Source organism: Microtus oregoni, unplaced genomic scaffold (assembly GCF_018167655.1).
Source record: "Microtus oregoni isolate MIOR12 unplaced genomic scaffold, Mior012 000005F_ref0000423, whole genome shotgun sequence".
NCBI classification, from domain to species: Eukaryota; Metazoa; Chordata; class Mammalia; order Rodentia; family Cricetidae; genus Microtus; species Microtus oregoni.
Genome location: NW_024543064.1, coordinates 3,096,629 through 3,124,571, shown reverse-complemented (window position 1 = coordinate 3,124,571; position 27,943 = coordinate 3,096,629). Strand labels below are relative to the sequence as shown.

General features: G+C 52.7%; 1 protein-coding gene across 1 annotated transcript in view; it reads right to left on the bottom strand.

The window, feature by feature from the left end:
• The window catches only part of Ajap1 (adherens junctions associated protein 1), a 114,896-nt gene extending 95,454 nt beyond the window's left edge, over positions 1-19,442 (bottom strand). The window contains exon 1 of the mRNA XM_041651067.1: positions 18,517-19,442. Within this exon, the coding sequence (XP_041507001.1) occupies positions 18,517-18,545 (29 nt within the window). The 5' untranslated portion in view covers positions 18,546-19,442. The remainder of the gene's footprint in view (positions 1-18,516) is intronic.
• Between the last annotated feature and the right edge of the window lie 8,501 nt (positions 19,443-27,943).

Below are 27,943 nucleotides of genomic sequence, written 5' to 3'. Positions count from 1 at the left end.
TACATGAGAGTAACAAAGAGACCTAGTCAGGGCAGGCTTGGCCCCTTGGGCCTCAGGCCTGTGGTCAGGGCCTGCAGGAGCACAGAGCGACCTCGGTCCCCTGGCTAGGCTGTGGTGGATGGACCCGAGTCAGGTGCTAGGTGGACTCATTTGGTGTCTTCAGGGACTGATCTGCTGATACTGCAAGATCTCAGAGAATTGCTTAGCCCTGTTCCGCCTCAGTTTACCCATCTGTGAAGTAAGGTTAATGATATTCCCTGACCTCAACAGACTGCTGAGAGTCTGTTAATTAAAGTATTTGAACTGCTGGGTGGCTGCAGACGGAGAGGGCAGAAAGCAGAGGTGCTGGTGATTTTCAAATTCACTGGTGCATCACAACCCACACCATTCATGGCATCACACACTGAGACACAGACACACAGACACCAATACACACACACAGACACACACACACACCAACCAAAATACCACATACACAGACACACACACACATACACACAGACACACACACCAACACACCACATATACACAGACACACACACACCAACACACACATACCAACATACCACACACATACACAAAAGACACACATATATCAAGACACACACACACCAAGAAATACACAACCACACATACACCAACACAACATACACACACCACACATACACACCAAGAACACACACACCACGACAATACATACCAACAAACACCATACACACACACACCAAGATACACACATACCAAGACACACACACACACACACACACACGCATGCATGCAAACTCATGCATGCAACACTCCTAGGCACAGACACATGCTCTCCCATGCTCCTCCTCCCACTTGCTGCCTTGAGAACAAGACCTTCCGCCTCGCTACTGCACAGGATCCACCCCACAAAGAGGCAGTGGAAGCTGCAAGACCATTTCCACTAGAAACTTCTATTGACTCCTACTGATGGGTCCCACCTCACATCTCAGGAGCTCAGCCCCAAATCCACACGCACAGGCTTTAGCATGATGACCAGCTGAATTCATGACAGTGGGCTGGAGGCATCCCTGTGAGGGATGGGTGATGAATGGGAGCTTGGGGTTCAGGTGCTGTCTAAGGGAGGGAGATGCAATTGGGGACCAGAGTGAGAGGCAGCAGGGCTGGCTGAGCTGGGGCTTCACTAGCATCCTGAGACTACGGATGAGAGGGGACGGCAAGAGTCTAGCCAGGCTGCTGTCTTCTGGATTCCAAGGTCTCCTCCATGATTCTCCCAATGTCTCTCTGGGTTCTGGATGTCCTACTGTGACCCAGCTTCCACACAGGACACTGGGCTCTACACACAGCTCCCATGGAGTGTCCTTCCTGTGATCTATCTCTCCTCCTCTATGAACATAGAAGTCAAGAATGTTTCTCCAGAATGTTCCATTGCTCCAAGCCGAAGGAGCAAAGACAGAGCCCTGGGCGCTGCCTCTGAAGTCCCTCCCATCAGTCCCTGGGGGACAGAGGGACCTGTTTCCCCTCCCAGAACTCATGCTTCACCTTGGGGGGAACTAAGGAAGGCCAGGATCAGTGAGTCTCCTGATACAGCCTCCCGAGTAAGCAGAAATAAGAATCTCTCTCTCCATCTATCTTCCTCTCCCTCTTCCTCTCCTCCCCTCTGCTCCTCTGTTTGAAACCCCTCCTTTCTCTCTTCTCTTTCTCCCCTCCTCCTTCAGTCCTCCTAGCTTCTCTCACAAGACTCCATTAGACATTTCTTCTCCTCGCTGTTCCAAGGCAGGGCCCTACTTCGTCCTGTCCCACCTGACCCAACTCCAGCCTTTGGATCTCCTGAACTTCTGGGAATGGGTCTAGATTGCCTCCTCCAGTCCTCACATGCCATACGGCACATACAAGACAGCTCCCCAACTCTACCTAGCCAGAGCCATGGCTGCCTGGCCTGCAGCTCACCGTCCTACACACTCAGCTCTAACCTGCTTCCTTATCTGTCTGACTTGTTGCCTCGTGGAGAGACTCAGACATGGCTAAAAAGTACTGAACAGCAAGAGCAGAGCCCTTGGACCTCATGGGTGGGATCTAACTCAGTCAGCCCACCAGCCCAGGCCAGGCACTGGGAACCAGGCAAAGGCCCAGGAAGCCTGTGGGCACAAGGCCACAGCATCAGGGACCTAATGGGGCCATTCCATCATCTATTGCTGGAGTTCTGAAATTGCGTCGCAAAAATAAACAAGTTTGCTCTCTCTCTTCGTGTAATTGACTCTCTGAAGAATTAGCTTCATCCCAGCAGGAAGCACAGCCTAGAACTTTCTCTTCACAGAACAGGGGGCAGGGACTGAGCACGGGCTTGAGACAGGACAGTCACCGTCCAGGTAACATAGTCTTCGAGAGAGCTTGGCCCTCGGTAATCCTGAAGCAGAGTCTCCTCAAAGGCTGCCTCCAAATTGGGGGACGTCCTTTGCACACACAGAGACCTACCTGGAAACTGGCTCTAAAATATTCATTCGAAAACAGACGGCTGTGGAGCTGGAGGGGCGGCTCTGTGGTTGTGAGCTCAGCTGCTCTTGAAGAAGACCTAGGCTCAGTGCCCACCAGCCATGCGGCCAGTCACAGCTGTCAGTAACCCCAGTACCGGGGACTCCAACCACCCTCTTCTGATTTCCACAGGTACCAGGCAAGCATGCGGTATACATGCATACAAAATACTCATATACATACAATAAACAAATATCTTTTTAGAAATTTAAGTTAAAAAGCATACCCAGTTGTGAAGCTGGAGAGATGTCTCAGTGGCTCAGAGCACTGGGTGCTTTTGCAGGGAACTCAGGCTTTGATTCCCAGCACCTGTTATGTCAGCTCATAACCCTCTGCAGCTCCCACTCTAGAGGAAGCAATGCCATCTTCTGGCCTTTGCCGGTACTACATACACACACGGCACAGAGACATACAGGGAGGCGAAACACCCATACACACAAAGTCTGTTTAAGATGTCAAGTTGTTGGGCTTTAGCTCAGTTGGTGAAGCGCTTGTCTAGCTGGTCCAGGACTCTGGCCCCAGCACCACGTACACTAGGTGTGGTGCTGTATTCCTATAGTCCTAGCGCTCAGATGTAAGGCAGAGGAATCAGAAGTTCAAGACCACCCTCAGTTACACATCAGGTTCGAGGCTACCCTATTCCAAACAATAATAAATAAAATCCGGAGTCTCCTGGAAGTCATCATGCTGGCTCTTGGTGACAGGTGCTATGTGAAGCACATGATGAGACACCGGCTGCTGACCAAGGTGAGTGAAGCCATCCCGATACTCCAGCGGCAGCAACTTGGAGCCAAGAGGAAGGTGGGGCCTGGAAACTGAGGCAGACCTAGCTGACTCAGCCCATCTATAGAACCACCCACTCTATCCTTGGGTTGCTTCTGACCTGGACGGGGAGGACATCCCTTCCAAACCCAACCCACAGCAGTCCCAGAGGAAGGCGTGGCCAAGCACATGGAAGAGCTGGTAGGGCCTTCCTTTCTCTACACAGAGAAGCTTCCTTTCTGGCTGCACAGAGAAGCTGGTCCTCACATCAGGCCTAGCTGGGGATATGGGCCACCACAAGCGTTATCCACTGCCAACTGTCTTCCTTATCAGGTTCAAGAGGCCCGTCTCTTCACCTCTATATCCAGGGCGTCTATGTAGGTTTGGCACGGAACTCACAGGAAGTTATCCCTGGATGCTGGGCTGCCAACCCCATCCGCTGAACACTATATTCCTATAAACACAGTCAAATTCAACAGGGAGCCTGTTAGTGTGGAAACAGAAGATGTCACAGAAGAGATCAGCAACCAGAACCCGATGCCTGGCACTCAGACCCATCCTGGGACCTCCCTGGTTTTCCCTGGAAACGGAAGTAATTAGAGTGCCCCACGGCAGCAACGCCACCGGAAAGCATCGCAGGGGTTGGAGATGAGGACTGAAAATGTGGCTGCTTAGCTTGGTGCTCACATCTGCCAGCAGGACCCACAGATGTCACCGGGTAGAACATTGGCTCAGAACTGTAGTGTACACACTGCACACGGTCCCCAACGTTTACACCCTATGCCCCCCGACCCAGTGACACGGCCAACAGCACCTTCCCTCTTAGCCCACAGAACTCAGAATCCTGCTCAGCATGGAGCTGAGGAGAGGGAATCAGGGGCATTGACCCAGGATTGCACAGAGGAACTCAGAGTCCTGCTCACCATGGAGCTGAGATGAGGGAGTCAGGGGGACTGACCCAGGTTTGCACAGAGGAACTCAGAGTCCTGCTCACCATGGAGCTGAGATGAGGGAGTCAGGGGGACTGACCCAGGTTTGCACAGAGGGCCAAGTCCGGGAAGGCCACTGCAGCCTGTGCTTTTGGCATCCCACAGCCCCAGAAGGAGATGAATGGTGCCCAGGGGACTGGTCTGTCCTGCCAGAAAGGTGACTGCCAGCTTCAATCTCCCTTTCATGACAGCAGGTCCCCTTAGCTCCTGGCTTCCACAGGGACAGTCCATGGACAGAAACGGGGCAGAGCAGAGGTCTGTGCTTCCCCAGGACTTGCCTGGAGCTTGACTGTGCTCTTCTGGCTCTGCGCACCTAAATAATGACCCTGGCTGTGGGATGTTCCATAGGACAGATGTTCCAGAGGTTCTCGGAATGATCTACATTATTTCCTAATTCCCACAGACCATGCACCCTCATTCACAGGGAGGAACACATTGGACCCCTTATGGGACCCTGATGGCACCTCCTTTCCAACTCCAAGCATTGCACAGGCCAGGAGCCCATCTTCTAAAAAGTTAAACTGTCCCAGTCCACAGTGCTTCTGTACCAAGGAGAATGGAAAATTCTGTTCTTGACTAAGGACGTCAACACACGGCACTGTGGAGGCACGCAGAGGACACATAACGGATGCTTCTGGAAGGAGAAACAAACAGCTAGACAATAGTCTCTGTAGGGAACATGTCTCCTCAGAGACCAGGAAGGAGCAAGCTCCAGCCCGGAGTGAGCATCAAACAGCTGGCCGTGCATTTCCCATCAGTCTGAGCACACACCAGGTGCTTCCTGGGAGGCTGTGGTATCTACATCTGCTGTGACAAAATGGGATGGTCGGGGAGACAGCTCAGTGGCTAGGGCACTTGTCACACAGGCGTGAGGACCAGAGTTTGGATACCAGGAATGCACGCAGCAGTGGGCACAGCAGTGAACACCTGCCATCCTGGCACACCTGTGCAGAGATGGGTGACCACGACGGCAGAATCCCTGGCTAGCAGCCAGGCGGCCTGGTGCATGGCTGTAAGTAAGAGACTCTGATTCAAGCAACAAGAAAGATACAAACCAACACGTGACCTTATTCCCTAACCTCTGCAGACAACCACGGTGCAGGGAGTGTGTGTGTGTGTGTGTGTGTGTGTGTGTGTGTGTGTGTGTGTGAAATAGAACAATGGAGACAGTGGAGGCAAGGTAACAAGGACAATGATCTCACAGGCATGCCTACATGCACTAGACACACACTGTGGTGTGTCCAGGAAAGTGGAACACTACTCAATAATAAAAAAGGCGTGAAAGCAACACACTTACACGCGGGCAAACCCCGAGACCTGGAGGCTGGACAAAGCAAACCAGATATAAAAACCACACATGGAGGACTCCACATGCAGGCTATCTCAGGACAGCAGAATCCACAGAGAGAGCCAGGTGAGAAGTTGTCAGGGAGGACCCAAAATCCAGATTCACCAGGCATAGCAAGAGGGGCCTTGCTAGGGCTCAACCTGTGTTACACGAGGCTCCCGAGGAGACAGGAGCTCAGTTCAGTGAGCTGACAAGATCTGTGAATGGTTAAGTTAGGGGTTCACGCAGTGAGTGCAAACACACAAACGTTGGGAATGACCAGTCTTCCCACCTGTGTGGGAGGTGCAAAGCTTGCAGTTCAAAGCTCTCCTGAACACTATGTAACATACACCATATCAAGGGTAAGTGCACCCTCCTCAGAGACCTCCAGGATGGGGTGATAATTACTAAACAAAGGTCAGACATCAATGTCTATGCCATAGAAATGTACATATAGTCATGCATCAACACACACACATACACACACACATGCATGCATGATGCACACACAACACAGAAAATGCAAAATAATCTCCCATTCTAAGAACATTTTCCCGAACCCTGTGGGTGCCAGAGAGCTTTAGAGTCAACTGTACATGTAGCTAAACCCTCGGTTATTGACTTGAATTTGTCATGACGGCCGAGACCTCCTGATTATTTATTTGTTCATTCATTCATTCATGTATTCATTTTCTTCTTTTCTCTCTAAAGGCCAATAAGCAACTTAAGTAAGGGAACGAGACACAAATTTTACATAAAACACAAAAGCTACAGGGGACTGTGGAAAGAGGAACAGTGAACCTCAGAGTTCTTGAAACCTGGGTTCGAACCCAAGCTCTTCCACTCTCTGGATGTGTGACATTAGGCCAGTGAATCTGCCTCTCTCTGCTTCATTTCCTTCCAGGAGAGGAATGAGGGCAGCCATTCCTGTTTTGCATGAGGAGGGGCTAAGATGAGGCAGATGAAGCGTCTAGCTCACTGAAGTGGGGCACAAGACCATAGTGTAGAAGGCGGAGATGTTCTATCATTCCCAGCACCTTAGGAGGTGTAGATGAGGTCACTTGGCCCACAGCCAAGTCCAAAGCAGCGCATCCGCCACGCTTCTGATTCCAATCAACTTGTGCTGGTGGACTCCCCCGCCCCCCGCCCCAGTTCTTTCTTATTAGAAGCAAACTGTGAGGAGCGGGGCCACCCTGGCCTCTGCCTCAGCCTACCTAGTGCTCCTCTCACTGAGCCAGAAAGAAGACGCTGGTTGTTTTCATATCTAACTTCAAATCCCCGAGTCTGGTCTCAGAACAGCGGAGCCAATGTAGGGTGGTAGGACTGACCCCAAAATGGCTGCTCTATTTTCGGAGCTGACCTGGTTTACGTAAGGATCTGGACAGCTCGTCTGATCCTGTAATTATGCAGCAGGTCACTCGTTAGCTCCGCTGGCAGCAGATCTCAGAGCCGTGCCCCATCTACACGTAGAGCCCTGAAGCAGTCACACACAGGGCCCACTTCATGGCTCACGTCTACAGCCAGCGTTGTAAAGGAGCATCCCCCATCCCAAGTCAGCGCCGCCAGGCATGCACGGTATCCAGATCCGCATCCTCGAGGAGCCCAGCGCGCAGGCGCACACTTCCACCAGGTGCCAACCTCCCACACGTGAGTAAACGGGTGTCAGCTTGCTTTCCTTAATTAAATGCTCGCTTTTAAGTCTGTCGTACATTCACAGCCGTGGTCACACGGAGCGTGGTGACCTCCTATGCACCCGTTACTCAGTTCTCCCTCACCGTGACATCTTGAGAGACTACAGTCCGGTAAATAATACAACCCGGTTATTGACGCTGACAGAGGTGAATCTGCCAGCAATCACCTCCAAGGCCCCTCCATCTGTCCTTCAAGACAACGTCTCTGTGCTCTCTCTGCCCCTAGAAACCAAGACTCCAGGCCCCACTGCTAGGGTTTTGCCAGGATCTGGCCTTGAACTCCCACTGCAAGCATCCTTCTGGAAGGGCTCCCCTGGGTCACTCCCTCGAAACCCTGCAGTCTGCTGACTATAACCATAAGTCTGCCCCATTCTGTATACGGGTGTGCCTGCGTGTACAGCTGGTAACCCACTGGAAGCCCTGCTCCCACTGCACGGAGACCCTTGCCTGAAGCTACAGACCCTCGCCTGAAGGCTTCTCCTGCCAGTATGAAGAAAAGTGAGACTCCATGTCTAACTTTGGAAGACCCTGCCAAGATCTTCTAAGCACAGCCATGACATTTACCGCCCACCCAGGCTGCAGGAGTGGCCCAGTTTCTCCACCTCCCTGCTGGAGTTTGGTGGAACCAACTTTGTGTTTTATCCCGGCCATTCTATGGGTGGGCAGTGTGTCCTGCTGGGGTTTCCATGTGTATTTTCCTCACGGCTCCCATGTGTATTATCTTGGGCTTTGGGGGTCACGGAAACATGTTTGCCCATGAGCAGGCCCTCTGCCTGTTTTTGCCAGTGCGGCTCTGGGTTCATGGGCTCTTTCCGTGTTAAGAGCAACAACCCTGGATAAATACCACCTCCCACTTGTGCCTTGTGCTTTCGCACGGACTTTAAAACCTGTGTACGTGTGTTTGCATGTGTGTGCGCACATGTGTAGAGGTGTGCAAGCACATACACAAGCGTGTACACACATGGAGGCCAGAAGTCTTCTCAACCCTTCCCCATCTTATTTTTTGAAGCAGAGTCTCTCATGAGACCTGGAGTTTGCTGGTCGACTGAGCTTGCTGTTTAGAGAACTCTAAGAATCCCTCTGCCTCTGCTTCTCAATGCACCACATATATGGGTTCACATTCCCCCACCCCCCTTGATTTTTACATGGGTTCTGAGGATCTAAACTCGGGTCCTCCCGTCACACAGTGAGGACTTTGCTTCCTGGACCACCTCCTCAGTAACCAAACTTTAAATTTCTGATAAAGTTCAATTCATCATATATTTTTCTTGCATGGGTCATGTTTTCAGTGTCAATTCTAAAGACATTTCCAGAAGCATTTGTTTCCTGAATGTTTATAGCTGTGCATTTGACACCTAATTCTGTAACTGTTCTGAGCATATCCGTTCCTAGGGTGGGAGAATTGAGGTTCATTCTTCTGTTGTGGCCCTGGTGTGTGGTGGCGCCAGCCCCATTTGGGGAGATGCAGCCATCCATCATGTCACTGAATCTGAATCTTTGCCATAAAGTCATCCAGGTGTGGGCTTGGGCTCCACTCCTGAGTCTGTTCCATATCCCTGGCGATCATGCCTCCAAGTTCAGAGACCATTGTGGTACAATGAATCTTACCACCCTTATCATACAATGAATCAATGAATCTTACAACCATTGTTGTACAATGAATCTTGCCATCAGGCAGCCTCTGGCCACACATGAAAACTTCACCCTCACAACAGACACATTTTGCTGTTGATCTTTGGATGAGGGTCGTGTTCAGGAAGGTTCATCAACCTGAGGAAAACTAATATCGTCTGATTCATGGACATGGTATGTCTCTCCACTCACTCACGGTTTCTCCAACATCTTTGACTGGAATGCTGTTGTTGTTGGCACACAGAGTCAACAGTCAATTTCTTTTCTAGATAAATCCACCATTGTTTCCTCCTGAGCCCCTGGAATGTATCCCCAGAATGTCTCAAAAGTGTGGCTGTCGTTCCATGGTGCTATTGGCAAGTGATGGGCCCTTGGGTGTTGGGCAGGGCAAAGATGTCAGGTCACTAAGGGTATGCATTGGGAGAGGACAGATATTAGGACCCCAGACCTCCCCAGCTACCACAAGGTGGGCAGTTCCTGCTGCCACATTCATTCGAAGCAACAGAGTGGTGGTGGTTCAGAAACTATGAAGCTATGAACTAAAATAAGTCTTCCATTCTTCCAGGACTTGCCATTTGCCCAAGGAAAGGGAAGCTGATAACACAATCTTCTAGGTAGCTTCTGCTGTCAACTTGACACAGCCCAGAATTCTATGTGGGAATTTCCTGATTGGTAATTGATGTCTGATAACTCAAAGGCACTATACACATAGTGTCATCCATAGGCAGGAGAGCCAGTCAGTCTGCAGTATTCCTCCACGGTTTCCTGTTCAAACCCTCCTCCAGTCCCTGCTCCATTCCCGTCAATGCTGAACTGCAGCATGTAAAACGAAATCAATCCCTTTCTCGAAGTTGCTTTGGACCATGGCGTCCATCAACACAAGAGAAAGCAAATTGAAACATTGTTTCATGCTTCATTCTCCATAGGTTTGTTACCACTAGCTAGAAACACAATTGGCTTTTGTATGTTTGTCTTGTTTTCTGTGACCTGTGTCTTCTGTGGAGGCAGCATGAGGACCACACACGTTGTTCACTTGTCCCCAGTCTCAGGAGAAATGAGGCCAGTTTCTTCCCCCAGTGTAAAGAAGGTTAATCACAGGTCAATACAGACATCCACGATCAAGCTAAGTGAAAAAACAAAACCTCCTATTCTGAGAGCTGGCATGAGAATGGGTTGAATTTTACCCATTGAGACAGGTGTGCGGTTTTCCCCCCTTTCTCTTTCTAATATGGTAGACTGCCCTGCTTGACGGTCAGATGATCAAACCATTCTTGCCGTCACAGACCACCCCTCACTTCTTTGGTGGACTTTCTTTTTTTAAACATACTGCTGACATCTATTTACTAATTAATATCTCACTGAGGATATTTTGTGGGAAGCGTTGGCCTGGCAGTTAATAGTCTGCTGCTCTTGCAGAGGACCCCCAATCAGTTCCCAGCATCCAAATGGCAACTGGCAAACATCACTAACTCCAGTTCCAGTGGATCTGGTGCCACCCTCTGGCCTCCTTGGTTACTGCATGTGTGTGAGGCACTTAGAAGCACAAACACACACAAAAAAACCACTCCTACACATAAATGCCTTTAAAAAGAATATTTTGTGCATCTTCATGGACATTATTAGTCTGTAGGGATGTGTGCGTATGAGAGAGAGAGCTTTGTTAGATCTAAAAATGTTTCATAAAATGAATTAAAAACATTCATTTCTCAACAGCTTTTTACTGAGCCTGGGCTGCCTCTGCTGGGACCATGGGCCCTTCTCTAGCATACGCTTTTTCTAAATCAGATATTGCTGAAAAAAGCATGAAAATGGCCTCCACAGCCCAACTATACTGTGTTTCAGCAGACATTCCCAAACCCTTTCTCCTCCAGCGACCCTCTGCTCCTACAGCCGTATGCATCTGGGAGCCTTCTGCCTTCTTTGATGAATCTAGCTGCAGCAGAGGAAGCCTGTGTGTCAGTGGAAAGAGACCATAGCCTTGGCCCTGGTCATGCAAAGCCATGTGAGCTGTTTCTCTGCCACTCTCAGGTTTCACAAATTTGAACTGAGGCGTCTTCAAAGGAAGCTGCCCTGCTAACTGAGCCAGTCAAGGCAAAATAGTTGACGTCACATTCAGTGTTACTTATCAGAACTCAGGGTCCTGTCTGGTCTAGACATAACTTCAAACTGCAGATGTGTCTGGCTAATTTAGGCCACTAGTGACCCCTGTGGGTCAGCCGGGTTGGTCTTTGGTACCTGGGTACTTTCTTGTCTGCTCATCTCATTATGCAAGTTAAGCTCCACCTCCCAGAAGCTGGGCCTGGTTATCTGCCTAGGGCCAGAAGTAAGCCCATCATGCCCCTGGAGATCCTTGGCTCCCAGTCAGCAGCAGCAGCAGCAGCAGCAGCAGCAGCAGCAGCAGCAGCAGCCGGGCTGCAAGCACAGCTTCTGCCACAGCATCTCATTCAGACTTCATCCTAGGACCACTCAAGTCTCCTTCTTTGGTGGGAAGGATCTGAAAGCTGGTACTTCTCTCAGTGAGGGAGACATTAATAACAAATGCTGATATACGCTGATCTCCAAACCCCAACACTCACAGTCACAGACTCACCAGACTCACATGCACACACATATACACACGTGTGCATGCACACACACCACAGACAACACATATACACACACACACCACAGACTCACATGCACACAAATATACACACATGAGCACACACCACAGATGCACATGCACACACATATACACACGTGCACACACATACCACAGACGCACACGCACACACAAATACAAATGCACACACATGCACACACATACACACACATTCACACGCATGCGCGCACACACAAGCACACACAAACACACAGTTATGGTGCAATGTTTCTCTCCCATGGAACCCCATGCAGCATCTTTATTGAGTGCCAAGTGTAGGGACAGAATAAGGTGAGTCCATGCAGCTTACAGCTCTCTGGGGGCAGTCTAGGGTGCCTGGTCTCATCTCGTGTTGTACATGTAACTTCAGCAGATACATGATCCACCCCAGTGCTGTCTGATGTCTCCCACACAGGCCAGCGTGGCCTTTCCTGGGTAACCTATGCCCTCACATGCTGCTTTTACCCGTAGGCACCTCCCCATCCTGACTTCAAGAAGCCTCTGTGACAAGTGAGCAGACAGCTAGCCCTTAGGTCCCTGGAGTTAGAAAACTGTTTAAAATGTTGGAGAGGCACCTGGGGGCCCTGTCAGCTCAGCTGGGTCAGAGGATCCCCTCTCTAGATTGAGGCCTCTGAGGGCCACAGAATCACCCCCACCTCCATGGGATTTAGGAACAGCCTCACCCTTCGCAGAGGTAGAGGGCCTCAGTGCTGAAGAGGGCTGTAGCCAGAATTGGCCGCAGAGCCTGCACTAAGTCAGCTTTGTCCTAGGGACAGGCTTGAGGCCAGAGGGGACAGACTTTGAGATAATTGGTTCTCTCCTGCCCATGTCCAGTGAGCCAACGTCCAGCATAATGGCCAACAGTCTCAGGTGATCACTGGGTCTTTGGAATTGGGCATTTGTGTCCTAGGAAGGGCAGAGACACCTCCCTTGAGATTTGTACAAGTCACAAACTGAGATTTTATTTTTTGGTTCTTTTGAACCAAAAGTTCTCTGTAGCTTTGGTGCCTGTCCTGGAACTAGCTCTTGTAGACCAGGCTGGCCTCGAACTCACAGAGATCCGCCTGCCTCTGCCTCCCGAGTGCTGGGATTAAAGGTGTGCACTACCATGACCTGGCCTCAAACTGAGATTTTATGTTGACACAGGATGGCATGATGCTATTTGTCTAAACTAAACAAAATGGATTCTGAGAGGCTTCCACCTGTTTTAACGAGGCCAACGGGAATTTCAACATCTCTGTTCAGTCCATGTTCCGTGTGTCCTGGCCCTCTGAAGAGTGCCCTCATTGGTCAGCAACAACTCTGAGGGCGGGATTACTGTGTGGGGTTTGGGAAAGCACCTATGGTTACCTGGTTTCTTTGCACACATCAGGAATAATATATCCACGAGTGGGGTGGGCATCTGAGGGCAGAGATGGGTACTGCTCATGCAGGAGGCACTGAGAGCAGCAGGCAAGCCTCATCCAGGTACAATATGGTTCTACTGCACACGTTTGGCATAGCAAACAGTCACCTCCTCGGGTGTGTACTGACCACAACTCATTAACTAATTCCTTCAGCCTCCTCCACACATGCACATGCTGACCACAGACCCATTTCAGCTTAAGCTGGATCAAACAAGGATCTGTCATCCTAAAAGGCAGGAAAACATTGCCCCAAGCTGCAGACACAGAGAGACAAGTAGCACCTGCAGACTGTAAAGTCAGACACACCTGCTTCCACCTTGCCCCTCAGGGCTCTCCCCTCCTCATTCAGTGACACCTTTTGCCCCAGACAGACACCACCTCCATGCTCTCTTCTCACCCACAAAGTCTGAGACTGTCTCTCGTACCGAGCTGATAATGGCTGAGAGAGCTGGAAGGGATTGTTTTGTCAAGCATGTCTGTATTCTAATTGAGAGGGAAAAAATCTTCAAGCCAAAGGAGTGTGTCTCTGATGGTAAAAATCCAACGATGTGATTCACCCTCAATAAGCCAGGTTGAAGAGGTGATATCTATTTGGAGCAGGAGGACGTCTAAGCCTAAGGCTGGAATATCTCTCTCTCTCTCTCTCTCTCTCTCTCTCTCTCTCTCTCTCTCTCTCTCCTGGATTTCTGTAGAGATCCAGGGAGAAGCACAAAAGTGGGACTTGATAAAATAGGGGCACTGTGCCATGCTGACACATTTAAGCTTGGACAGGCATTTCTTGTGCATCCTATTGCTTGCCGGGCGATCTTCCCAGGGAGCAATGAGGAATGAGGCACACTGTAAGCCCATGGACCCTGGGCATCCCATCCAGCACAACCCAGGATGCTCAGTGCATCTCCGAGCCTCTCTACACGGCATTACCTACCTCCACGCTGTGTCTTGTCCCGCAGCAAGATACATGTTCCCACCACTGTTGCTGTCCCAACCCAGCAGCCCTTGTGGTCAAAACACAAGCAGGACTAAGGAGTGGAAGCAATGCCCTGAGAGAGCAGACAGCCAGACGCAGGGACTGTGCCCAGGCAACCGCTCAGAAGAGGGAGGGGAGCCAGCTGGTGCAGACCCTGCCCCTCTTAGGTCAGTCCTGAAGAAAAATTGTGACAAGGAGCAGACCCAGAATACCATCAAGCCAAGCAGGAAAGGGCAGAGGTGACATCACGGAAGCTAATGAATGCCAGCTCTGTACCCTGGCTTTTCCATGGGGTGTAAGGGACAAAGGTGGAACAAGGGGCCTTCTACGGGGTGCAGGCATGTCTCTCTCTCCTCTTGCCTGTCCTGGACCCGAAGGGACAAGAGGGACAAGAAGGGAAGGGGCGTAAGGGGACAGAGCAGATCTGATTCTTACAAATGACAATTTCAGACACTTTCTCCTTCATTCTGGTGAAGAATTTTGGGGATCCCACAGACCCATGGTGGATTTGTGGCTCCCTCCATCATCCTTGGAGGGACCAGCATAGCCTTCTAGCTACCTCCCTGCACCTACCTGCCCTACTTAACCCAGGCCATCTGCCCACAGCTCAGTAGCTACCACATGGCCCTACCAGAAAGGGGGACTGTCCTGGTAATAAGCACTCCACACTCCTGGGTGATGATGGCTGGGCTACTGCCCTGGTGAGGGTCCTCAGCAACTAGGTGGATTCCCTACAGCTAATCTGACCCTCTCCCTGATATGGATAGAAGTCGGGGGACCTAGGGGCCACTAGAGGAGCTTAGGCTCTGACAGGGGCACACTCCGGCCTGACTCTATTCCAAGCCGTTTAGCTGAGTCTATCTGAGTTACATAACCAAGCTCCCCGCTAGCCCTTCGTGAGTCACCAGCCCCTTTAAATTCCTGGAAGGGGTCTCAGAGGAGGAACAAGCCTGGTTTGCGCTCAACTTCTCTAGACCCACAAGCCCCAGCCTGCCTCCCCTTCTCGGTCTGCCAGGCAGGAGGCAAGCAAAACCCTCTCCAGCCAGACTTCAAACGCAGGAATCTAGATCAGGGATATATTTGGCTTTCTCAGCTAATCTTTACATCAATTTGGTCTCTACTGACTTGTAACCCTTTGAAGCAAACCTAGCAACGGTGTATTAAAACCATGTGACTCCCACATAACCACTAGAGAAAAGCCCCAGGCTCAGGAGACCCACAGCTCGGGGTTCCAAATCCATAGGCTCTGTAAGAACCCAGGTTTCCACGGCATGCTCGGGGCAATGTCTGACAAACACCCTGCCTTTGTCAGGGTCAGAGAAGACATTGAGGCTGGGTGGGAGGCAGCTAGCCCCCAAGGGATCCCAGCTAGGAGGACGCAGGCACACAGAGGGATAAGCAAGCTGCCCCTTCTCTGGGGACCGGAGGTAGACATCTCAGAGAGGTGTAGAGCTGCTTGTGTGCTCTGCCCCCTTCCCCAAGGCACAGAAGAGAAGGGGGGAATCAGTAAATGAATAGAGACGGACAGGGAAGGGGGTGTCTACTACCAAATCCTCCAGCTGGCCCAAGGATGAGAGAGAGGAGTGGGGTGTGCTGATGTTGCTGGAAACCCTCCGCTACCTCCTAAATTTACCATTCATTCCAGCATTATTATCCAGAGGAGTATCACGGCCTCTGACCCGAGATGGGTTCCAGTTGCCATTCAGTTAGCAGCAGCAGCTGTAAAGGAGAGTGAGCCAGCATTCACCCTGCGCCCAGTGTTTGCGGACAGAGCACTGACTCCATCCACTAAAACCTGGCTGCGCAGCCCCAGCTGCTGGGGGGACTTTGTGCTGGGGCTGGTGACAGCCAGCCCAGTGGATCCCTGCCGGGAAGCCCAGACACAACACAGCACAGCACACACTGGGAGGGCTTGAGAAAACTGTGAATTGCGTTCTGAACATGTACTAGGGGACTTTCCTCGCAGAAGGGATGCCGAAAGTTCAGGCTTGGGAGTCGGGAATGCCTGTGAGGAACAAGACTTGAGCAGGGTTGAGTCCGTGATTGTATGCCTAGTCCTGAACACAACCCAGCAAACGTTGTGGGTGCTTGCTCCCAGCTACTCCACACAACCCCATGAGGTCAGTCTCCTCAGACCACAGCCCCACCAGAGGCAACCAGCCACCAGGATCAGATCTGGGGATTTGGGCTGCCTGCTGAGTAAGCAAACCCTCTGAGCTGCTCAGGGACTCAGCCCAGCAAGCCCCAAGCCTCGTTCAAGGACTGTCTTCCTCTGGACCCAAGGAAGCCCAGATACAAATAACCAACAAATAAATAAATAAAGACATAAAAGCAGGAAAATCCAACTCCATCTGCTCCTGCCTCCTAAAGCATCAAGGCTTCGTATACAGTTTGGCTTCATCGCAGAAGTAACCAACCCTGGCTCTGGGTGGGAGCTAGGAAGCCCCTCCCTGGGCTTACAGGGAACCACCTATTCCCAGGCAGAAGGAAGGCTGCCTTCCGCCACCTCGGCCCAACCAGGCTCCAAGCATGGCAGCAAGGTGTCCAGTGCTCACCCAGGGAGCAGAGGGAAGCAGTCAGCAAGAGATGAAAGAGCTGCAGAGCCAAAGTGCAAACTCCTGGGTTTGGGCTCCCTGTGCCTGCCCAGAGGGAAACAAAATCCCCCTGCTCCCCTGCCGTGAACACTTACTCAGGATTGCTCAGAGGTAGCAGCCCTTCCTGGGGTGGGAGGCAGGTGGCAGCATGCATGTGTATAAAATCTTACATGCTAACATGCAAGGGACCCTAAAAGGTCAAACTTCAAAATTCCCAACAGAAGCATTTCTGAAAACCTGGCTCGGCGAGTGTTGTTCTACGGTAGCGGTTTAAGTGAATTTTGAGCCCCCAAAGGAGATTTCTTTGCTGGTGTTTGTTCTCTCCGCCTTATCAGAATGTACTAACCCTTCAATCTAACAACTTGCAGGTAAGTTGCCACCAGCAAGCAAGTGACTGACTGTGGCTCCCGAAACAGCTAGGAACTCAAGCTGCCTCTGGGCGGGGAGGGGATCCTCTGGGTTGCCCTCGAGACCCTGGGATCTAACGGGGAACTGGACAGTCCAGACCAGAAGAGCAAACAGGCAGACAGGCAGACAGACAGACAGACAGACAGACAGACCGGGCACCTAGATGGGGGCCAAGAGCTGGTCTTGTTTCCTTTGGTCCACACCCCAAAACTGTGGGGGGGGGGGCTAAACCTTATCTCACCACAGTCCAATGGTGGACTGAGGCTCAGCCAGCGCCCCACACTCAGCCGATCAGGCTGGCGATTAACGTCTTAAAGCCCACAGCGCAAACAAACCCAGCCACCAGGAAAAGGAACGCCAGTAATGACGCCTGACAGCCCTCACTAGATGATGCCGGCCAACATCTATTCCCAGGCACCAAATTCACTCGTAAATCAAGGCCAGCGAGAAAACACTCGCATGCCAGTCTCCTTCAGACTTCTCAAAATCAGGTCGCACACATGTTCCTCCCTCCTTTGGCCCCACTTTCTCCCCAGCTTCGTGCTGGTGGGGGTTGCAGAGGCTGCCTGCTCCAGCAGCCACCAACCCCTTGTATGCTCAACACGGGAGCGCAGTGCATCCCAGTGGACAAACACTAGAAGCGCAAGTAGCCTTTCTCTGCTTCCATCTGCGTTTCAGCCTAAGTCCCACCCCCAACCCAAGCGCACCAGCTCTGGCCAGAGACCCCCTTCATGAGGGCAAGGGTGGTAGGCACTGCGCTCTGCAAAAGGGGCAACTACGTCTTGGGTACCCCTTGGCCGCCCAGGGCAGGATCCAGAGAAGCCAAAGCGACTCAGTGGGTGGTCAAAGTTTTCAGAAGGGTCTTTCTAGCCGGCCCCATAACCGCGCTGGGCTTGAGTTCCTCCTGGCCCTAATGTCCCAGACACTGACAAGCCCTGTGAGCTTGTGTGTCTGTGAAAAGTGCTTGGAAGGGGGTTGCCTGTTATTGCTCCCCAGAATCCAAGCTCTCCAGACTCAGCTGTCCGCCAGCTGCGTGCGACCTTCTGCCAGGAGGTCACCCCCAAAGCAGCTGGGTCGGCAGCTGAGCTCTTACTACACTTCTGTTCAGGGCCCCCAGGGTCCCAAGGAACAGACAGAACGGCTGGCGGGGCCGCTGTGGGGTTCTGCGTTCCTCCAACTCAGTGGCAAAGCTGGCTCGGGAACTGGGAAGGCTGGTGGTTCTCTCCAGCGGCTCCGGCGTCAGCCTCGGCCCCCGAGACCGCCGCGCCCAACGGCCCGCAACTCGCGCCGGGCTCTCGAGAGGAGGCGCGCCGGGGCCACGGGCCAGGACACTGCGCTGCTGGCGTCCCGAGCCGCGGGCGCGCCTAGCTTCCAGGTCACTGGGGCAAGCGACCCCAGACTCGCGGAGCTCCCTGCCTGGCCGCAGGAACCAGCGGCGGGCGGCCACGCTGCGCGGCTTCGGGTGCACCACGCGGGCCGCCTCGGGAGGCGAGAAGCGGTGCCATCGTTTGCAACAGTGAGCAGCAGCCCAGCCCAGCACCCACGCACCCCCACGCACTCTGCCTCCTGACGAGTCGCTCACCTGAGTCCTAAAAGCTGTTGGATCCACATGGTCACGTTTCGGGAAACCGAGCCTCAGACCTTGCTTGCCCCGGCCATCTGCGCGGCGCCCGCGCCCGCTCGCTCCCGTCCCGTGGCGCCGCTCTCCGGCTTCGGGCCGCCGCCGCCCGCCGGCCGCGGGGCGCACAGCGAGTCAGAGCGCGGCCGCGCGGGGCTCCATGCCGGCCGGCGCGCCGCCGCCGAGGGGGCGCATCGCTCAGGCGGGCCGGCCCGCGGGGACGCACATCCTCCTGCTGGGTGTCGGGGCGCGGGGCCCCTCCGCAGGTCACACGGCGCGGGCGGCGACGAAGCGGGCGCTCTCTGGAGCTGTCACCGGCGACGAAGCTGGCCGCGAGGATCCGAGGAGAGCGGCTTTGCCCTCCGGGGCGGCAGGCAACGAAGCCGGTGGCGCGGCGCACCGTGCAATGACCTGCGAGGCTGTGATCGGCGTGGCCGGGGTTTTAGAGGATCACTCCTCTGGCCCACGCGGGTTGCCTCCACGCGCCGCCGGATCAGGGCTGGGGGGATCCGTCCCAGGTTCTGCCACCGATCAACTTGCCGGAGAGCTTCGTTTGAGCGCTCGCTCTGCAGACGGCTGCGGCCGGGAGGCTGACAGGAGGCGGGCAGGGGAGGCGCGGGGCGAGGGCGCGTGGAGCGCGGGGCGTGGGGACGCGCGGCGGCGGCGCCGCGCGGAGGAGGCGCGCGGGGATCCCGGGCCCCGCCGCCCGCGCCCACCGCGCCCTCCGCAGAGCCGCCCGCGCCGCTTGGCCGCCTCCCTCTGCGCGTCTGCCTCTGGGCGCTTGCCCCCGCCTCCGCGAGCGGGTCCCAACTCCTCCCGCCCGGCCGGGCTCACGTCACCCTCCTTCCCCGCCCCTCAACCAGGAGTCTGAGCCCCCCTACCCGGCCGGCAAGCTCTGCTCTCCAGCCCACCTCCCTGGAGCTGAACTGGCGACCTGGGCTCTGAGTGGGCTGGGCGGCGCCGGAGACAGGATTCTGGCCCGCCCCTTCCCCATCCCTAGCCGCGTCCCGGTCTCCACCTTGGGAAAGGCTCGAAAGAGGCCGCAGGCTCCGATTGGACCGCTGGGCGCCGCCGGATGGTGTTGCCACGGTAACCGGATGGTATGCGAAGCAGTTAAGAGGTTCGGACCCGGTTCTAAGTACGCCCAGTGGACCCGGAGGGCTGATTTGGGGAGGGGACGTTCTCGTGGGGCTCCGAGAGACAGGGCTGCGCGAAAGTTTCCTCCAGCGGAGCTGCGTGGCGCTGGTGATGCGAGAGACTGTGGGAGGCTGGGGAGGGTCCTCCGCAGGGGAGCTCTCCCCACTGCCTGGGCCTGGCCTCCGTCCAGGCAGATGAAGTTTCAGCGTTCGGTTGGAGCGTGTTTCTGCCCGGTTATTTGGTCTCCAATCCAGTGTCGTCCTTCCTGATTTTATGGCAACTGCCGCCTTTTCAGAACCAAAGAGTTCGGAACCTGGGTCTCCCAGGCTCTCAGAAATCTTGTCCACTCCCCGACCCAGCACTTCCCGGTGCCTTACCTTGTTAGTCGTATCTGCATAGCTGGTTAGTGAAAGACAGGCACTCTGAGGTCCGCTTTCTCTGACAGAAGTGACACGGAGGAGGCAGAGTCTCCCATGGAGGCTTGAGCTGCTGGGTCCCTGGGGAACTATCGGGGCAAAACCCAACTTTGAACTTAACACACAGAGGGCGAAAAGTGCAAAGTCAAGGAAGGGCCTTGGAAATGAGCTGCAGCCAGCAGCCTTCCTACATAGACATGAGAACCAAAACCAGGAGGGTAAAAAGATGCGAGACCGGACTTCGCAGAGTGCTGCTTGTAGTGGCTTCTGCCCAGTTCTGACCCCCTAGGAGAGGGTGAGGCCTCCCTAGGAGGGTTACCGATGGAGGAGGAGCCAACAGAGTCTGGCTGGGACTCACAGTGAGCCCCAGGCAGGCCCTTCCCCCCAGCCTCCAGCCCAAGGTTTTATACAGCCAGAGATTCCTCCCCACCCAGGCTGAATAGGACGGAAGTGGTTCTGTTTTCCCTCTCAAGACCAATATGGTAGCATGAGCCTGGACATGGGTACCGGGTGTCACTGTCTTGGGGTCCTGGCTGTATTATGCAACCTCTCTGACTCTTGGCCTTCTCCTCCTCAAGACCTGTTTCCTGTCACTTCCCTTTGGAGGTTTTAATCAGAACTAAATGAGTTTGCCAGGCACACGTGCAACTGTTAATAGCAAGGTGCCAGTCTGTGGTCCAGAGACACCCAGGTGACTCAGCACTTTGTCTGGCCACTTCTGGGCCATCTTCCCTCGGAGCCCTGGTCCTGATGGGCTGTGAGATGATCTTAGGAAGCCAGGAGACAGGGAGGTCCTCAGAGAGCAAGCTGGACCCAGTTACCAACTAGGAAGCAGATGCCTGCACTGCTGCCACCTAGCGGGAGAAGCCAGAGTGCTTCAAGGGAGGACCTTCCAGCAGCCTGAGGAATCCTTCCGGTGGCATCTTAACAGCCTGGCAGCCAGGTGGCTGGGGGGTAGGGGAGGGGGTGAGGCTCTGACCTGGTTTCTTCTACAGACCCTTCCCAGCCTTACAAGCTCCACTGCCCTCTTCGAATGGGGTAGGTGCATCCCGATTAAGTTTACGATGTTATTGAAATGCATTCTCAATGATTAATGAATCAAAGTTGGGATGAAGCTGGATGAAGACCCTGTGCTTAGCCAGGGCGAGACCACAGGTTCATTCCCCAGCACGTGCACAGAAGCAGATGAATGAAGCCAGCGTGCGACTTAACAATGTATGTTCTTGTTGACACATCAAATAAGCAACTAGCGAATGCCAATAAAACTGACAGCCAGACACACCCGGAGATACTTACGTCCTCAGTTGCCTACAAAATGCCTGTGGCTTCCGTCTGATGTCACTGGTACCACTCAGCCTTCAGTCAGCCACCTACAGTCATGACTCAAGGAAATACTCAACGTCAATGAGAGTTAACTAAGCCAAGATCACATTTGCTTGCCCATGTTTCAAGACCTAATGGATGCTATCCTGACAGGGAGGGGCTGGATAAAGCAGCGGCTAGAAGCATTTTCTGCAAGCAAGGATGGGTCCATTAAATGGCAGAATTCTCCAGAAAAAGGTGGACAGACCACAGTAATGCAAATGGGACCTCTCCATTTAGGCAGGGGAGGAGACCCTCATCCCCATTAGGACTTGATGTACCCTTTTAGAACCTGGAACCTGGGCACGTGGGCATGCATCTTCAGTTTTCCCTGGGATGACTCACATCCAAACCTCCCCAAGGAAGCCCTTATGTATTATTCTTTGTTTTTCTTCATCTCTCGATTGCTTTACAGTTGCAAAAGCAATAAAACTTCCATCTCACCATGTGTGTGGCCTGTTCCTTGGAGTTCAAGGCTCTCATGTAACTAGCTGGTTTATTTTTCTCTCCTTGAGAGCTGGCTGGGAAGGCGGACATGTGTCACTCCACGTAATACACATGTGTGCACTCACAAGTGCATGAATGCATGCGAACACATGTGTGCTGGTACACAGGTGCACACACAGACACATGTGCTCATATGTGCACACACATGAGCACATGCATATGCGGATGAACAAACGCACATGCGCATGCATCCATACACACGCCCACGCCTGCCAGCCTCAGTGTGCAGACAGGATCCCTGTTGGTGTCTCTGTGCAAAGTGCAGGTCCTCCTGTGGCTTCTGGCAGCTTCCCTTCTGCCTGGCAGACATCCCCTCTTGGAACTGACAACCATCCTCACCTCTCCCTTTCCCGGTTTCCCAACAAAGGAGCCGCGGCCCTGCAGGAGGTCCTCCTTGAAGCTCTCTGAGGCCATTTACCTAATGGCCTTCCCAGACTATTTTTAAAACTCATGCAAAGCCAAATTGAGCTGCCATTGTTCATTTTTCTCCCAAGGAGGTAAATGTGTCTTAAGCATGACATTTGATTAAGTAGCTAAGTTTGGGGTTTTAAATGGAAGGAAAAATGCTGATTAAAATCATTATAAGTTTCGTTCACACAGGTGTCTTCCCCACCTCCTCTGCCTCTCTACTTCCCCCAAAAGTCACCTTGCCTTCTCAGACAGGTTCTGTGCTGGGGGCTCTGGAATCCTTCCTGTCATCCCAGCTGTCTCCAAGCAAGGCTGCTTGCTGCTGAGCTCAGGCGGGAGCCAGGCTAGCCTGTCAGAGAGTGAAGATGACAGACACGCCCACCAGCAAAATGGCTACAGGACAGGCAGCTTGTAGCTCAGGGCCAGCAAAGGAAATGGCTCGCCTGCCCCGTCTGACACAATGTTCTGCATGCAGAGATGGGGACAGGGGCTTCCTCGACTTGAGTTGAGCCATGGAGCCCCCAATGCTTTGGGTCCTGCTGCAGGAGGAAAGAGGGCTGCCCAGTCTGTCCCAGCAGGAATATGCCCCTCCTTGTAAAGCTTTCAGGCAGCTCCGGGCGACAGCTTTGTCTACTTCTGTTTAGGTGGGAAAGAATGACAGACAAGGGGACCCACCGGCCTTGCAAAGGGGCACAACTGAAAAGTGTTTCCTGGCACTGCCAGGTTGGGAGGGGTAGGAGTCTGAAGTTGGAGAGGAGAGAAAGTGAACCTTTCCTAGGTGGACAGACACAGGCTGGGGAACCTCATCCGGAGAGCTGAGGAAGCCCCTTGGGGGAAAGTGCTCCAGCGCCCAGTTAATCCTTTCTTTTCCCAACTGTTGTGAGCCCCGCAATCTATGGTTTCTGCGCAGTGTTGCAATTCTGTCTGCTCTACCAAACTTCAGGTGCCTCGTGGTATAAAGCAGGTGCCACTTCAGGTGGTATAAAGCAATGTGGGGTGGAGGCAGGTGTCTCTACCGCAGGCCAGCCAGGAGGGAGGCAGCCATAGTGGGGAGAGCCACCAAAAAGAATCAGGACACAGAGACCACCTAGGGTAGAAACTAGAGGGAAAACCTCTCCCTCCCCAATTTCCCAGAATGCTCTGAGCCTTAGGGAAGATCTCAGAAGGGAGGCGGACCTTCACTAGGTTCTCAGGATAGGCGTTAACTAAGCCATGAAGATGACAAGGGACGGGCGTCCTGAGGTATGAGGGACAAGACACTCTCGACTACACTTCAACAGAGCAGAAAGGACGTGATGGGAGAGATCCTACAGGGCCCAGCGTCTCATCCTCGGCGTTCACACTATCTGGGGAGGGCAGCATGTTTCAAGGGATCTATGGAACCTGAGGTGTGGAGACAAGACCATCAGGTAAGGCTCCCCGGGAACAGACACAGCCCAGGCAGAGAAGCTCCTCAAGTGCCAGGGCGTGGGGTGATGAGCAGATCTGACTGCACCCCATGAGGCTCTAGGACTCCTGGCTCCAGGCAGAGGCAATGGAGTGGGACCCCAGCTTTAAGCTTCACGACCCATGTCTCTCTTGAGTCTGTTTATAAACTCCACCAGCCAGCTCAGACCAGATATCCCTATATAGACCCCCAGAGTTCAATACTGAACTCGGCCAGATTTGAACTCCTGCTTGCGGTCATGGGTGTCAATATCCAGCACACTCCTGCTCCACGCCATAGCCATCAAAGACCAGACCGGGGAGCTGCTCTTCACTGAGCATCTCCAGCCACAGGAAAAGGATGAGGGGTATCCGCAGAGCCCAGCCACAGTCCTGCAGTGTCTTCTGGGAATGGGTAAGATCACCTGCGTTCACATTTCATTGTCAGGCTAATCGCATGGCCAAGCTGATGCCACCAGGGTGCTGGTATGGCAGGGAGTGGGGCATGAAAGCATAAACTTCACAAAGGGTGAGCCAGGAATTCTTGACATCCAGTCCTTCTACACTCTCCACTGCCAACACTTCAGGAAGAGACTTGCATCTGCTAAGCCCCTGAACTCGACAGATTGTGAGAAGGAAGACGGCTGTTTCTTGTATGTGCCCTCAGTTTCTTCCTCTCCAGCTATGGCCACAGAGCCTTGAATCTCCACACCAGGACCATTCAGATCGATCTTAGCACCTGCCCCAGCTGCAAGTCCCCGGCGGTGCCACTGGCACACAGAATCAGCTGTTCAACTGTGGGATGATTGGTTCATATCTGACTCCACAATGACCAGAAGATGCATCTTCAGGAATTGTTCCTCTAACTGGAAGAGAACATTGTGACGTCTTCACTGTCACCACCACCATCATTGTAAGTCCCTCATCGCCATCCCCACCACCACCACCATCATTGTCATTGCCATCATCACCACTGGCACCATAACGTTTACTTTGATACCATTGTCACCATTATCATTTTCATCATCCTCACTGCCATTGGTATTATTGTTACAACATCGTAACTATCATTACCGTCTTCAGTATCACCACACTCCCCAGAATGATGTCATAACCCCCATCATCCCCATCATCACCAGCATTTTCATCAGTATCATAACCGTCATCTTCATTACTGACACCATGAACAGCACCAGCATCTCTGCCATAATCATCATCGTATCCCTCACCACCACCATTATCATCATCATCATCATCATCATCATCATCATCATCATCATCAATTTTTGCTATTTGGTTGGTGCTCAGGCCATGCCAAGAGCTGCTCTCACTCAGCACATCCAAGAGCGGCTAACCCTTCTGCGGCCCCTTTCTTGACCAGTAATTGCCGGAGTCTGTCTTCCCACGCAGAGCCTCAAGTGGTATCTGGGCTGTTCTCTGCCAATCTAGAAAGTAATTCAGCAGAAAAGCCACTTCCGTGAGCACTGCCTTTTCAGAGTCTCTGTTCTCTGATGCGAAGCAGTTTCCGGAACATGTCTGAAGGGAGGGCAATCTGTCACTTACAAGCAGCCCTATGAAGGACAAACACCCAGGAAGTTTACTCCAGTGGGCCTAAAGTTCACTTCGGTTTGTCAGCTCAACTCTCCTAGGAGGCCTTATACACTTACAATCCCAACTTCATAGAAGTCCAAGGGATGGCCAGCGTAATTGTTCAAACATGAATCATCAGATCCACCATGAAGACCAAGGCCACTGAGTCAGATGGTCACCCACATGCTCCCAGACAGACAGCTCCAGGCATCTGGCCAAGGAACTGTCATAATCAGAAGCAGTGTTGCGCAGCATGGGGCTATGCTGAGCATGGCTGGATGACCACGTGTGCATGCATGAAAGGCGTATGTGGTCTGGGTCTCTTTCTGGAATCAGTATAAATGCACAGCTCCTGTCCAGTGGTGAGGTCTGAAACTACCATGTGGAGGACAGTGGGGGAGGCTGACCTGCTCCGCTGCCTTCTCTGACTGTGCCATAGGGCAGACCCAGAGCAGCAGCACATGCCACCCAGCCATTGTCAGGACTGTTCTGCTGTTTCCTTACGTGCAGCACAGCCATTTCTGCAGAAACCTGGGCTCCTACCTCACTCCTGGTGCTGGGCTCCTATGGGAGCCCTGTGTTTGTTTGTTCCTCAGTGGCACATGGTTGTGGGTCTTGAACAATCGTAGGAGAAGCTGTCAGCTGACCTTTCAGGCACAAGCACATCCTCCTCTTCGTCCTTTGTAGCAAAACGATGGTGACGGTGGATGGGTGGAGACAGGTAAGTGCGCCCAGCGGAAAGTTTCTATTTTCAAGTCTTCCCTATGCCTCGTCTGCCTTGTATGAAATTCCAGCTGTGTGTTGTGGGAGACTGATCGTTTGTTCCCAGCTGCCCAGAACTGAAATAATTACACAAAACTGTAATAATTAAAACACTGCTTGGCCAGTCACTTAAGCATATTGCTAGCTAGCTCTTATATCCTAAACAAACCCATTTCCATTAATCTGTGCATCACCACAAGGTCATGGTCTACTTACAAAGTTCTAGTGGGGCTCCAGCAGGGGCATCTGTCTCCTGCAGAGGCTACATGGCTTCTCCTTGACTCTGCCTACTCTCTCCTCCTCTATCTTTTTGGAACTGCAATAGGCCCAACGCAGCTTCTTTATTAAGCAGTGGTATTCACAGCACACAGGGGGTAATCCCACATCATTTGTGTGCCTGATAAGAAAGGAGGCCAGCCAGCACTCGGGAGGCAGAGGCAGGCGGATCTCTGTGAGTTCGAGGCCAGCCTGGTCTACAAGAGCTAGTTCCAGGACAGGAACCAAAAGCTACGGAGAAACCCTGACTCGAAAAATCAAAAAAAAAAAAAAAAAAAAAAAGAAAGGAGGCCAGAAGAAGTCATCGGTTACATACAGTTACATACATCAGTTACATACATGAGTTACATACAGAAGCTTGTGAGCTGCCATGTGGTGCTGGTAACCCAGGCACTCTGGAAAAGCAGCCAGTGCTCTTAGCCACTGGCTGTCTCTGGAAATAATAAATATAGGGAAAGGGAACAGTGTGGTATTGGAAGCATAAAGGGGATGATCTCACTGAGCTCTCTCTCTCTCTCTCTCTCTCTCTCTCTCTCACACACACACACACACACACACACACACCACATGACAATTGAGCCTGGGCCTTGCACATGCTTAGTGGATACTCTATCACTGTCTTATTGTATTTTGAAACAGTCCCAGTAAGTTGTCCAGCCTGGCTTTGAACTTGTAATCCTCCTGTCTGAACCTCCTGAGTGGTTGTGACAACAGGCATGTGCCACCAGGCCTGGCCCAAGAAGAATTTTCCCATGTTATCCACTTCCTGTATGAGTCACTTTCTGTGTGATCTAGGCCATTTTCCCAGACCTCCCTGTCACATTTCTGGCTTTGATACATATCATAACAGGGGTAAAGAGCTCCCCAAATTCCTTGTTCCTTTGTTCCCAAATTTCTGGAAATTTCACCAGGCAAGGATATTAAGCGCCAGGTCTCTAGGAAACATGACATAGCTCCAGGTGGATGCACAAAGCTGGGGAGGCTGCTTTGTTACAGGGCTGGAAGGCTGTGGAGAAGACCACAGGGAGCTGCGAACCCGGAGCAGGTGTTTCCAAGCTGAATCAGGCCATGGTTTCCCGGATGAACATGCAGAGTCTCTATTCCAAGCTATATAAAGCTGCAGGAACAATCAGGCCATGCTCCAAGGAGGAGGGACATCAGGAGGGCATTTCCCCCTGCCATGCCCCTCTGCCAGGCAGCAGAAGTGTGGGGGGGGGGGATCCACGGGGATGCTGGTACCAAGCAGGAGGGCAGCTCACAAAAGCAAAAAAAAAAAAAAAAAAAAAAAAAAAAAAAGCCTCTTGTGCTGTCCTCTTATTGTTGCTGTTTAGGATAAAACAAGCAACTCCAGGGCTTATCCAGCAAATCCCCAGGTGTGATCTCCAGCCAGCTGCCTAGCCCTGCTGAGCGCCAGCCTCAAGGTTCTGAGGACAGGAGGGGGAGGGGACTGCAGTGTCCTCCTCCATCCATGCCAACCATCCAGGAGCCCTTCAGGACCCCAGCCGCCC